A 13,817-nucleotide genomic window follows, 5' to 3' on the forward strand; every position below is an offset into this window, starting at 1 on the left:
CAGGGGTGTGAAGGTGAACGGAAAGGCACTGGACCGAATGTCTCTGCCTGGCCGGTTCCACTCTCTCCACTGGAATTCTCTGCCTCTAACCCTATTACAGGGGCTGAGTCACTGGCTTACTGGTGCTCTTCCATGCGGTCCCTAGGAGGAGTGCGTCACTTGAGTGGGTTGAGTCACTGACGTGATCTTCCAGTCCGGGTTGGCGCCCCCGTCGGGTTTGTGCCGTGGGGAGATCTTTGTGGGCTATAGATATCCCTCTAGTGGTGTGGGGTCTGTGCTTTAGCAAAGTGGGTGGGGTTATATCCTGCCTGGTTGGCCCTGTCCGGGGGTATCGCCAGACGGGGCCAGTGTCTCTCAACCCCTCCGGTCTTAGCCTCCAGTATTTATGCTGCAATAGTTTAAGTCGGGGGGCTAGGGTCAGTCTGCTATCTGGAGTATTTCTCCTTTCTTATCCGGTGTCCTGTGTGAATTTTAAATATGCTCCCTCTAATTTTCTCTCTCTCTCTCTTCTCTCGGAGGACCTGAGCTCTAGGACCATGCCTCAGGACTACCTGGCCCGATGACTCCTTGCTGTCCCCAGTCCACCTGGTCGTGCTGCTGCTCCAGTTTCAACTGTTCTGCCTGCAGCTATGGAACCCTGTCCTGTTCACTGAACGTGCTTACTTGTCCCGGACCTGCTGTTTTTGACTCTCTCTCTCTCTCTCTCTCTCTACCGCACCTGCTGTCTAATTCTGAATGATCGGCTATGAAAAGCCAACTGACATTTACTCCTGAGGTGCTGACCTGTTACACCCTCTACAACCACTGTGATTATTATTATTTGAGCCTGCTTGTCATCTATGAATGTTTATAACAGTACATGGCCAAGATGTTCAATACCACCCGGCACAGCCAGAAGAGGACTGGCCACCCCCCTGTTTCACCTCTAGGGTTCTTCCTAGTTTCCTGCCTTTCTAGGTAGATTTTCCTAGCCACCGTGCTTCTACATCTGCATTGCTTGCTGTTTGGGGTTTTAGGCTGGGTGTCTGTACAGCACGCTGTGACATTGGCTGATATAAAAAGGGCTTTATAAATACATTTAATTGATTGACTCCTTCCGCATCTGCACCGCCTCCTTGGCATCCTGGATTTGACCATACAACTCCTCGGCCGCCGGTCCTCTCAAGCTTATCATTCCTACATCCAATCTGACATCAACATGCGGACAGCCTACAACATGCTCATCTCTCAAACTGCATTAACTCAGGCACAGTCTTCCAGCCTCTGCCTCATTTCACGGACACCAATCCACCTCACGCACCGTTATCCTACCCAACCACCCCCCCCCCCAAAAAGGATTGGCTCCCCAGCTGAGTCAATCGGTTCTGAAGGTTTTCTTCCTTCAAGGGAGTTTTCCTTTTCCTTTTCTTGCGACCTTTGCTTCTGCTCGCTCGCTCTGGGGTCTAAGGTTGGTTCACTCCTTGGGCATTTAGTCCATATGAATGTACTACCTTAACTATATTGTCAACCATTCAGCATCTGCAGTCCAGAACAGCCTACTTCCACTCCAGGTTCTGACTAACTTGACGCTATCTTTCAGGGGGATCTCATTGACCACAGCTGCCTTACTTCCACTCCAGGTTCTGACTAACTTGACGTTATCTTTCAGGGGGATCGTATTGACCACAGCACCCTTATTTCCACGGCCTGGCAGTGATGTCTATCTAAGACTCCAAGTCAAACCCTACAGGGTCAACCCCTCTGGATCTGTAGTGAGGTGCGTACTAGCAGCAGAGAAGTCAGGCACAGGAGAGCGGAAACTGATTTACAACGGTGTCATTTAATATCCATAAACCACCGTCAACAGAACAATACAATAAATGGGTCAAACAAAACCCGGCAATACCAGCATACCGTTGCAGAAGCACTACAAGAAACAATTACCCACAAGGACATGGGGGGGGAACAGAGGGTTAAATACACATGTAATTGATGTATTTGGAACCAGGTGTAATGGAAGACAAGACAAAATCAATGGAAAATTAAAAGTGGATCAACGATGGCTAGAAGGTCGGTGTCTTCGACCGCCGTACGCCCCCGAACAAGGAGAGGGACCAACTTCGGTGGAAGTCATGACAGGATCCTTCATCTGTAGCCCTTGGCTTCATCCGGAACATTCTCATTCTCCCACTGACTCCTCATTCACACACCCATTCTCATTTCCCCACTGAATCCTCATTCACACATCCATTACATTTCCTCAATAAATATTCTAAAAGTGTTTGCTGTCTGGTCCTTAAACTCCAATGTTATGGATTCACAAAAATTCAGGAGAACAGACCAGACTTGAACACAACACTTAACTCGTTGCCTTGAACGCAACTCAACAAGCACCGGGCTGCTAACCATTGCCAATCAGCCTCCACTTCTGTTTGCAACACTTAATTAGTTACATTGAATGTAAGTCATCAAACATGCTCCAGCTGCAACTAACTGCTAATCAGCCTCAACACCTGTTCTCACTCTCATTAATCACTACCACCTCCCTACTTAACCCTGACCAAACAGTAATTCCTTCTCTCTGTTTTGCATCACATCCCTCCTCCCCCATTTTTTCTCTTTTTAACTTTTTAATGTTTTTATTACTTAGGCTGCTGTGGTGAAGGAAATCCTCCACATAAGATGACTGATACAACTGAACTGCCATAGACATCCTCACCAGGCCATCTGAGACTAAAGGCCAAAACCTGGAGAGTCAAGGTCTCCGGATCCTTCATCTGCAGCCCTTGGCTTCATCCGGAACATTCTCATTCTCCCACTGACTCCTCATTCACACACCCATTCCATCTCCTCAATAAATATTCTAAACCCATTTCATGTCTGGTCCTTAAAGGTGTGAATTTTCTTTATAGCAGGCCTATTCCAGTATTGTCTCAGACTGTAGTTTCATGAAACATAAATATATTTCTGGTTCCTTTCACCAAATCCCTTACTTTAAAGTGAACAGTCACCATGTAAAGCTATTTACAGTGTAATCCAGAAGGAAGACATTTTAAAACAAGGTTGTGCCTTCTTTCACAATGTTTCACTCTCTTGAAATGTTTTTTTTATAGCAATGGAGTGTTTCTAGAAATACAGTTGTCACAATCTGTATGTATGCCTTAATGATATTGTACAGTGAATGACATCACTCTAATGGATCCAATAAACTTTCACATTGATTGTCATAGTAATTCGGGGATTATGTATTATATAGTGTATTATGGTGTGGTAATCCATTAAATTCCACTCGCTAAGTGCATTTCAGTGAACTTCCCACAATAATATTGGGCCATTTGTCAATTTTTTTTAATGAATGAATGACATGTCCAAATATGTCACTTCTTTAGAGAAGCATTTAGTATTTGTCATACGAATTCAACAAAAACAAAAAAAAAATGTAGACGGAAGAGGAAGTGAAATAGAGTTTGACGTTTCGGAGATCGAATTCATGTGCAAAAGTATCACGCTCCATAAACACACTGCAACCGGTTCAGTAAACGCGCACCTCGCGATTCTGCTGGAGTGGAGCAGAAAGTAGCGTCACTTTCTTCATCGTCACAAGGAACAGAACCAGAGTGACAGCTTTCAAACGTCCAGGTCTTCGTTTACAATGTCGTTTCAAACACTTATTGAATAGACATAACAATTTTTTTAGTTATTCTTCTACTTTGATTCGATTGTCGAGCGCGGAGATGAAGTACTGGCGACAGTGCGCATTGTGGCTGATAAAGTGCAAGGTGCTTCCTCAGACCCATCGGGTAACCGGGGACAGTGCCCAGGTATTTGACTTGGCTCAGACGCTCCGGGACGGGGTGCTGCTCTGTCAGCTGCTCAACAACTTGAAACCACACACCATCAACCTGAAGGAGATTAACCTTAGACCACAGATGTCTCAGGTAAAGACAACTGTTATTTTGCTTGGTGTGTAGCCTAGTAGGCTAGCTACAGGGAAAAGTCTTAAAAGTGTGATAAATTCAATGGCTACCAAACCATTTATTTTTATTCATGGATTCTTTGGTGCGAGCAACATTTTTTTGTGTGTAAATGATGAAATACATAAATTTATTTCATGATTGATTTAAAATTAATAGTCCTTGATGTCATACACACATTTTAAATAATTGTCATTAGTTTAAACTATTTTATGCGATTTCGGGTTTGGCTCGTTTATTCATCATCACAGATAAATACCAACTGCCACTATAATTCTATTAAACATATAGGCCTATTTCATCCCCAACTTGTTAAACAGGTGCCTGAGTCAGTGAGAGGTAAACCATCTCATGGATTTCTGTTTCTTCTTGGCCCTGTGTCAAACAATGATATTATGTTGACACAAAGCCAAGTAGGTTTGCTAATTGCTATTCTAAAGTCCTCAGCGCTCTTCTTAGTAATGACAGTCAGTATACTCAATTTTCTTATGGACATGTTTGTTACATAATTAAGTGGTCTATACTACCCAGCTACAACTAATACTTCAAATACACTCATGTATGTCCTAGCTGTTCATGAATAATGTTGACTCTATTGGCCTACAGTCTTATAAACCTTGTTGGTTTTCAACCTCGGGTTCCTCTTAACCACTTCAACTCATCATGTTGAGGAAGTTTGTAAAAAGCTTCAGCCCCATGGGGACACAGGAATGCTGTCCAGAGGGTGCATCCCAAATGGCACCCTATTACCATAGGGGCTCTGGTCAAAAGTAGTGCACTTCATAGGACATAGGGTAGATCGCTGCTCTCTACCCAGAATCCTCCATCCTCTCCAACACAACACTCATTCCAGGGGACAGATAACATCCCAGCTTTGATCCACCCTTTAGTTACAGCACACACACACCCACACCCACACACACACACACACCCACACACACACACACACACACACACACACACACACAGATGTGTGTCGGCTGCATGATTTATACTGCATCTGTCAGTAGCCTTTTAATTAGCTGTAGACTTTATTGAAATGACCACTTGGCCTTGTAGTTTTTTGCCAGATTCTCTTAAAATCAAAATGGCAGATATACACTGAGTGTACAAAACATCAAAGACACCTGCTCTTTCCATGACATGGACTGACCAGGTAAATCCAGGTGAAAGCTATGATCCCTTATTGGTGTCTCTTGTTAAATCCACTTCAATCAGTGTAGATGAAGGGGAGGAGACGGGTTAAAGAAGGATTTTTAAACCTTGAGACAATTGAGACATGGATTGTGTCTGTGTGCTATTCAGAGGGCGAATGGGCAAGAGAAAAGATTGAAGTGCCTCTGAACAGGGTATGGTAGTAGGTGCCAGGCGCACCGGTTTGAGTGTGTTAAGAACCGCAACACTGCTGAGTTCTTCACACGCAACAGTTTCCTGTGTGTATCTAGAACGGTCCACCACCCAAAGGACATCCAGCCAACTTGACACAACTGATGAGAATCATTGGAGTCAACATGGGCCAACATCCCTGTGTAATGTTTTGGACACCTTGTAAAGTCCATGCCCTCGACAAATTGAGTCTGTTCTGAGGGCAAAACGGCGATGCAACTCAATATACTAGGAAGGCGTTCTTAATGTTTTGGTTTACTCTGTGTTTAACTTATTGAACAACTTTATTGTTCCTGAAACATTGAACGCACACAACATGTTATATGTGGTGCCATTGCCATGTGCTAAAACCATATTATAACCTTCTGTGAATCTGGCCCTGCTTGTGGCCTTGGTCATAGAGAAAGCTGTTTTAAAAGTGTATGTTTAGCTGTGAATCTGGCCCTGCTTGTGGCCTTGGTCATAGAGAAAGCTGTTTTAAAGGTGTATGTTTAGCTGTGAATCTGGCCCAGCTTGTGGCCTTGGTCATAGAGAAAGCTGTTTTAAAGGTGTATGTTTAGCTGTGAATCTGGCCCTGCCTGTGGCCTTGGTCATAGAGAAAGCTTGCTCTTCTCAAACAAAAGCAATGGTATTTGTTCTCTGTAATAGCGATTTTAAATCGGAAAACGTAGTTTGATTACCTATCTATTACCTATTACCTGATCCTAATATTTTGAAGGATGTAAGACACTTGCATTTTCAAGAATGTTGAATGTTTTGACGTTGTATTTTTAGTTAGTCACTCTGAAATTTCCCCTGATGTTGATCCCTGTACGGGGATCGCAGCCATACGAGGTTTTAAAGGTGTATGTTTCGCTCAAGAGTATTACTGCATTGAGCAACCGACAATTTCTGCAGAAACACCCACAGTCAGAACACCCACTATAGATTAGGATGTGTTTTAATCTTTCCATTTCTGTAATATGTCACAACGTCATTGTCAACGTTTACATCTTTCCCCGAATGGACAATCAAATTCATTTATTATCAGTGTTGTCTTTATCTCACAACATGGCTGTTTCATGGATCTGTGGATTTGTATTGGATTTGTAAGCGTTTCCCATTGTGTGTTTATCCATTCTGCACTATAGAATAGAATAGAGCTCCGGTCCAGGCATATCTTACTGGACAATGCAGAAAGCTGTAGCCTACAGCAGTAGGTCATCTGATGCGGTAGGTCATCTGTATAGTAAGTCCAGATAGGAAATGGCTTTGTCATTGTGCGCTACCACTGTTCTAGCCATACGATGTGGGTGGTTTAATACAAGCAGAAGTCTATCATAATGGATTGAAGGGAGGGATGGAGAGCGATAGAGGGGGAGGGAGGGATTGATGGAGAGAGTGAGGAATGGGGAGAGAGAGATGGATAAGTGGGCAGTGTACTGTGATTAAGTAGTTATAGCCTACTGAACTGCTATTTTTAGCCAAGTCCTGCATCTAGGGGTAGGTAGTGTAAAATCTGCATTTTGTGGAGCAGGCAGTGGAATGTGTATGTGTGGGTGATGATATGCATTATCAACGTTGGTGCCAACCTATATTGTACCATTTTGATATATTTCATATTTAAATGTGGAATACTCACAGTAGTTGAGACATGTCTCTGACAGAGCTGATTCTTCAACCAAAAACAGTGTATTCATACAGAGAGCGAGAGAATCAGAGACAGAGAAAAATAAATGAATGACTTGAAAGAGAAGAAGAAAGAAGAGGGGGAGAAAGTGGATTACTTTGCTCTGTGACGTTCAGATTGATCCTGTGGAGTAAAACCGAGACCTTTAGGCAGACACACTTTAAAACAGTACTAATAATAATAAAAAATATAGCGTATCTACAGTACCTAAATTGATTAGGCCTACATATTGATTTCCCCCCCAGTTTTGTTACATGGCAGTGTCTTGGTGTATTCTACATCTGAGGATGTGTCGCTAGTCTCCTCCTGGGTCTCCTTATCATAACAGTTGATCACAAAGATGATCTGTGATTTATCCTCTAACCCCAGGGGCCCTCTCTCTCTCTCTCTCTCTCTCTAGCTCGAGCTCTAGCTCTCTGTCGGTGGAGGAAGTGGAAGAGCGCTGCCCAACAGTCAAAGTCACAGCTATTTAACTCACAAAGGGCTTTATTAACTAAATGTCTAGTTGTACTGTGTTACCAGCTCTGAGCAGCTCTGGGCATGTTGAGAATGAATATAGTGTAGTATTCCTGTTCCAACTTCCTGCAACACTGTAATAAGACTGGATTTCCTGACCCCCAACTGAGCGTGATAATTGGTGAAAATGTATAAAGCCCAAACAAATAACCCCCTGTAGCCCCACATTTTTTATCCGGTCAATCACATTGCCATGATTGAATACATGTATATATTAAATCCCATTACAGTATATCATTTTTTTTTGCACATAAAAATAAATAAATGGAAAGCTGAAAGTTAAAAAGTCATAAAAGCCATAAAATCAGTGTTGATGTTGTCCTGGACTGGCCCTCAGACTAGTGTTGATGTTGTCCTGGACTGGCCCTCAGACTAGTGTTGATGTTGTCCTGGACTGGCCCTCAGACTAGTGTTGATGTTGTCCTGGACTGGCCCTCAGACTAGTGTTGATGTTGTCCTGGACTGGCCCTCAGACTAGTGTTGATGTTGTCCTGGACTGGCCCTCAGACTAGTGTTGATGTTGTCCTGGACTGGCCCTCAGACTAGTGTTGATGTTGTCCTGGTTGATGTTGTCCTGGACTGGCCCTCAGACTAGTGTTGATGTTGTCCTGGACTGGCCCTCAGACTAGTGTTGATGTTGTCCTGGACTGGCCCTCAGACTAGTGTTGATGTTGTCCTGGACTGGCCCTCAGACTAGTGTTGACGTTGTCCTGGACTGGCCCTCAGACTAGTGTTGATGTTGTCCTGGACTGGCCCTCAGACTAGTGTTGACTGGCCTTGACTAGTGTTCGTTGTCCTTGTCCTGGACTGGACCCTCAGACTAGTGTTGACGTTGTCCTGGACTGGCCCTCAGACTGGCCCTCAGACTAGTGTTGATGTTGTCCTGGACTGGCCCTCAGACTAGTGTTGATGTTGTCCTGGACTGGCCCTCAGACTAGTGTTGATGTTGTGTTGACGTTGTCCTGGACTGGCCCTCAGACTAGTGTTGATGTTGTCCTGGACTGGCCCTCAGACTAGTGTTGATGTTGTCCTGGCCCTCAGACTAGTGTTGATGTTGTCCTGGATGGCCCTCAGACTAGTGTTGATGTTGTCCTGGACCCTCAGACTAGTGTTGATGTTGTCCTGGACTGGCCCTCAGACTAGTGTTGATGTTGTCCTGGACTGGCCCTCAGACTAGTGTTGATGTTGTCCTGGACTGGCCCTCAGACTAGTGTTGATGTTGTCCTGGACTGGCCCTCAGACTAGTGTTGATGTTGTCCTGGACTGGCCCTCAGACTCAGACTAGTGTTGACGTTGTCCTGGACTGGCCCTCAGACTAGTGTTGATGTTGTCCTGGACTGGCCCTCAGACTGTCCTGGACTGGCCCTCCTAGTGTTGGACGTTGTCCTGGACTCAGTGTTGACGTTGTCCTGGACTGGCCCTCAGACTAGTGTTGACGTTGTCCTGGACTGGCCCTCAGACTAGTGTTGACGTTGTCCTGGACTGGCCCTCAGACTAGTGTTGACGTTGTCCTGGACTGGCCCTCAGACTAGTGTTGACGTTGTCCTGGACTGGCCCTCAGACATTGTCCTGGACTGTTGTCCTGGACTGGCCTCAGACTAGACGTTGTCCTGGACTGGCCCTCAGACTAGTGTTAGTTGTTGGCCCTCAGACTAGTGTTGACATTGTCCTGGACTGGCCCTTAGAAGTGTTGACGTTGTCCTGGACTGGCCCTGATGACATTGTCCTGGACTGGCCCTTAGACTGAATTGTTGGATCCTAATGGAATGAGATTTGAATAGATTTGATGGAAAACTCCACTTTGCTTAAGGTTTAACCTTCTCCTCCTCCAACAATCAAAGATTGATTGTTAATATCATCATCTCTCAGTTATTAATGTTCAAGAAAGAGTATGTAGGAACTTAGAAGTCCCTCAAAAGCTTTGAAGTCCAGTGTGTGTTCTTTGAGTCTGTTTGATAAATTTGATGAGTTTTCAGAAATATGAACAGAGATAAATGTTAGAGATCACCAGGAGGTTATTAATGTACTGTCTTATGTGTTATAAATGTAATGTATGTCTTATGAATGTGTTATGGATGTCTTATTGTGCAAACCGGTCTCAATAGAATATGTGTAAATACTGACGTTTAACAGTTATTTGTCACCTGTGCTGACGTATTAGTTATAGAACACTAACCAATATGTCTTAGTGTTCTATTTTGAACTGTTTTTGTTCTTCTGTTCCCAGTTCCTCTGCTTGAAGAATATCCGGACCTTCCTGAATTCCTGCTGTGAGGTGTTTGGGATGAAGAAGACTGATCTGTTCGAGGCCTTCGATCTGTTTGATGTCCGGGACTTTGGAAAGGTAACAAAGACATACCGCTGCCAACTCTCCTCTCTGTTTGTTCTTACCTTAACAAAAAAGTCGTACAGGAAGTCTTGCAGAATATATCACAGGATTATCGTGGCCACTTTCTTGTCGGACAATTCCTACTTCCTACAGGAATCATGTAGGAATCATGTAGGAATCATGTAGGAATCATGTAGGAATCATGTAGGAATCATGTAGGAATCATGTAGGAATCTTGCAGGTAGACCTCAAATACATTTTGCAGGATTGTTTCCTGAATGACTAGCTGCAGGAAATGTCCTACACCAAAATGGCCCCCAAATCCTGTGGGATATCCTGCAGGTAAGAATCCTCCAGGTAATTCCACAAGATTTCCAGGGCGGCCATTTTCCTGTAGGAACACCTGCTGGGTTCCTTCCTCATCTTTCAGAGAATTTCATGTAGGACAATTCACATTCTTTCAAAAGAATGGACAAATTGCACAAGATATAAGGTTGCATGGCGATGTTATTATCCCATGAAGCAACAGCTGATGTGTTGGATTGTCCATTTCACCAGCACTGCATAAAATGTAATTTTATGTAGATTTTGAATAAATATGGTAAAAGCATATTTTGTGACAAGAGTGAGAATAACGATGACATCATGTGAATAGCGTATGTGTATTGGTGTGAAGTGAAACGGATGTCTGCAATGGTAAACATGGTGATAGTTGGTTTTAATATGGCTGGTACAACAACAACATCTGACAGTGAAGCATGTGTGTTAGGCTCCGTTTTAAAGGGAGACATGAGAAGTTGAAACTGTGTGTTTCCTTCGCCTGCATGGCTGTCCAGTGCTGCCTTCTGTGGCAGTTAGTCTCACTTTAACAGGCGCTGTCTTAACTGAGGAGGACAGGAGACAGATGACAGGGGCAGAGTTATCACTACAGAACATCAGAATATCACTACAGAACATCAGAATATCACTACAGAACATCAAAATATCACTACAGAACATCAGAATATCACTACAGAACATCAGAACATCAGAATATCACTACAGAACATCAGAATATCACTACAGAACATCAGAATATCACTACAGAACATCAGAATATCACTACAGAACATCAGAATATCACTACAGAACATCTGTGTTACATGAAAAACAGAGACAAAATAGTGCACATTTTTATTTTACCTTTATTTAACTAAGCAAGTCAGTTAAGAACAAATTCTTATTTTCAGTGACGGCCTGGGAACAGTGGGTTAACTGCCTGTTCAGGGGCAGAACGATAGATTTGTACCTTGTCAACCTTCCGGTTACTAGTCCAACGCTCAAACCACTAGACTACCCTGCCGCCCCATGATATACTGTAGTAGTGAAAGACAAGCTACTCACCTTTAACTGGTAGACCACTGGACTAATGGAACTTTAACTCGTAGGCCACTGGACTAATGGAACTTTAACTCGTAGGCCACTGGACTAATGGAGCTTTAACTAGTAGGCCACTGGATTAATGGAGCTTTAACTAGTAGGCCACTGGAGTAATGGAGCTTTAACTAGTGGACTAATGGAGCTTTAACTAGTAGGCCACTTGACTAATGGAGCTTTAACTAGTAGGCCACTGGATTAATGGAGCTTTAACTAGTAGGCCACTGGATTAATGGAGCTTTAACTAGTAGGCCACTGGATTAATGGAGCTTTAACTAGTAGGCCACTGGACTAATGGAACTTTAACTCGTAGGCCACTGGACTAATGGAGCTTTAACTAGTAGGCCACTGGATTAATGGAGCTTTAACTAGTAGGCCACTTGACTAATGGAGCTTTAACTAGTGGACTAATGGAGATTTAACTAGTATGCCACTTGACTAATGGAGCTTTAACTAGTAGGCCACTGGACTAATGGAGCTTTAACTAGTAGGCCACTGGACTAAGGGAGCTTTAACTAGTAGGCCACTTGACTAATGGAGCTTTAACTAGTAGGCCACTGGACTAATGGAGCTTTAACTAGTGGACTAATGGAGCTTTACCTAGTAGGCCACTGGACTAATGGAGCTTTAACTAGTAGGCCACTGAACTAAGGGAGCTTTAACTAGAAGGCCACTGGACTAAGGGAGCTTTAACTAGTGGACTAATGGAGATTTAACTAGTAGACCACTGGACTAATGGAGCTTTAACTAGTAGGCCACTGGACTAAGGGAGCTTTAACTAGTAGGCCACTGGACTAATGGAGCTTTAACTAGTGGACTAATGGAGCTTTAACTAGTAGGCCACTTGACTAATGGAGCTTTAACTAGTAGGCCACTGGACTAATGGAGCTTTAACTAGTAGGCCACTGGATTAATGGAGCTTTAACTAGTAGGCCACTGGACAATTGGAGCTTTAACTAGTAGGCCTCTGGACTAAGGGAGCTTTAACTAGTAGGCCACTGGACTAAGGGAGCTTTAACTAGTGGACTAATGGAGCTTTAACTAGTAGGCCACTGGACACTTGGAGCTTTAACTAGTAGGCCACTGGACTAAGGGAGCTTTAACTAGTGGACTAAAGGAGCTTTAACTAGTAGACCACTGGACTAATGTAGCTTTAACTAGTAGGCCACTGGATTAATGGAGCTTTAACTAGTGGACTAATGGAGCTTTAACTAGTAGGCCACTTGACTAATGGAGCTTTAACTAGTAGGCCACTTGACTAATGGAGCTTTAACTAGTAGGCCACTGGACTAATGGAGCTTTAACTAGTGGACTAATGGAGCTTTAACTAGTAGGCCACTGGACTAATGGAGCTTTAACTAGTAGGCCACTGGACTAATGGAGCTTTAACTAGTGGACTAAGGGAGCTTTAACTAGTAGGCTACTGGACTAAGGGAGCTTTAACTAGTGGACTAAGGGAGCTTTAACTAGTAGGCCACTGGACTAATGGAGCTTTATCTAGTGGACTAAGGGAGCTTTAACTAGTAGGCCACTGGACTAATGTAGCTTTAACTAGTAGGCCACTGGACTAATGTAGCTTTAACTAGTAGGCCACTGGACTAATGGAGCTTTAACTAGTAGGCTACTGGACTAAGGGATATTTAACTAGTAGGCTACTGGACTAAGGGAGCTTTAACTAGTGGACTAATGGAGCTTTAACTAGTAGGCCACTGGACTAAGGGAGCTTTAACTAGTGGACTAATGGAGCTTTAACTAGTAGGCCACTGGACAATTGGAGCTTTAACTAGTAGGCCACTGGACTAAGGGAGCTTTAACTAGTGGACTAAAGGAGCTTTAACTAGTAGACCACTGGACTAATGTAGCTTTAACTAGTAGGCCACTGGATTAATGGAGCTTTAACTAGTGGACTAATGGAGCTTTAACTAGTAGGCCACTTGACTAATGGAGCGTTAACTAGTAGGCCACTTGACTAATGGAGCTTTAACTAGTAGGCCACTGGACTAATGGAGCTTTAACTAGTGGACTAAAGGAGCTTTAACTAGTAGGCCACTGGACTAATGGAGCTTTAAATAGTAGGCCACTGGACTAAGGGAGCTTTAACTGGTGGACTAAGGGAGCTTTAACTAGTAGGCTACTGGACTAAGGGAGCTTTAACTAGTGGACTAAGGGAGCTTTAACTAGTAGGCCACTGGACTAATGGAGCTTTATCTAGTGGACTAAGGGAGCTTTAACTAGTAGGCCACTGGACTAATGTAGCTTTAACTAGTGGGCCACTGGACTAATGGAGCTTTAACTAGTAGGCTACTGGACTAAGGGATATTTAACTAGTAGGCTACTGGACTAAGGGAGCTTTAACTAGTAGGCCACTGGACTAAGGGAGCTTTAACTAGTGGACTAATGTAGCTTTAACGAGTAGGCCACTGGACTAAGGGAGCTTTAACTAGTGGACTAATGGAGCTTTAACTAGTAGGCCACTGGACTAAGGGAGCTTTAACTAGTGGACTAAGGGAGCTTTAACTAGTAGGCTACTGGACTAGGCTACTGGACT

General features: G+C 43.7%; 1 protein-coding gene across 1 annotated transcript in view; it reads left to right on the top strand.

The window, feature by feature from the left end:
- The first annotated feature begins 3,502 nt into the window (after window positions 1-3,502).
- Window positions 3,503-13,817, top strand: part of LOC135518731 (guanine nucleotide exchange factor VAV3-like) — an 11,212-nt gene continuing 897 nt past the window's right edge. The window contains exons 1-2 of the mRNA XM_064943820.1: window positions 3,503-3,917; window positions 9,752-9,868. Coding sequence (XP_064799892.1) covers window positions 3,714-3,917; window positions 9,752-9,868 — 321 coding nt within the window. The 5' untranslated portion in view covers window positions 3,503-3,713. The remainder of the gene's footprint in view (window positions 3,918-9,751; window positions 9,869-13,817) is intronic.

The sequence above is a fragment of the Oncorhynchus masou genome, chromosome 3, assembly GCF_036934945.1.
Source record: "Oncorhynchus masou masou isolate Uvic2021 chromosome 3, UVic_Omas_1.1, whole genome shotgun sequence".
Lineage (NCBI taxonomy): Eukaryota > Metazoa > Chordata > Actinopteri > Salmoniformes > Salmonidae > Oncorhynchus > Oncorhynchus masou.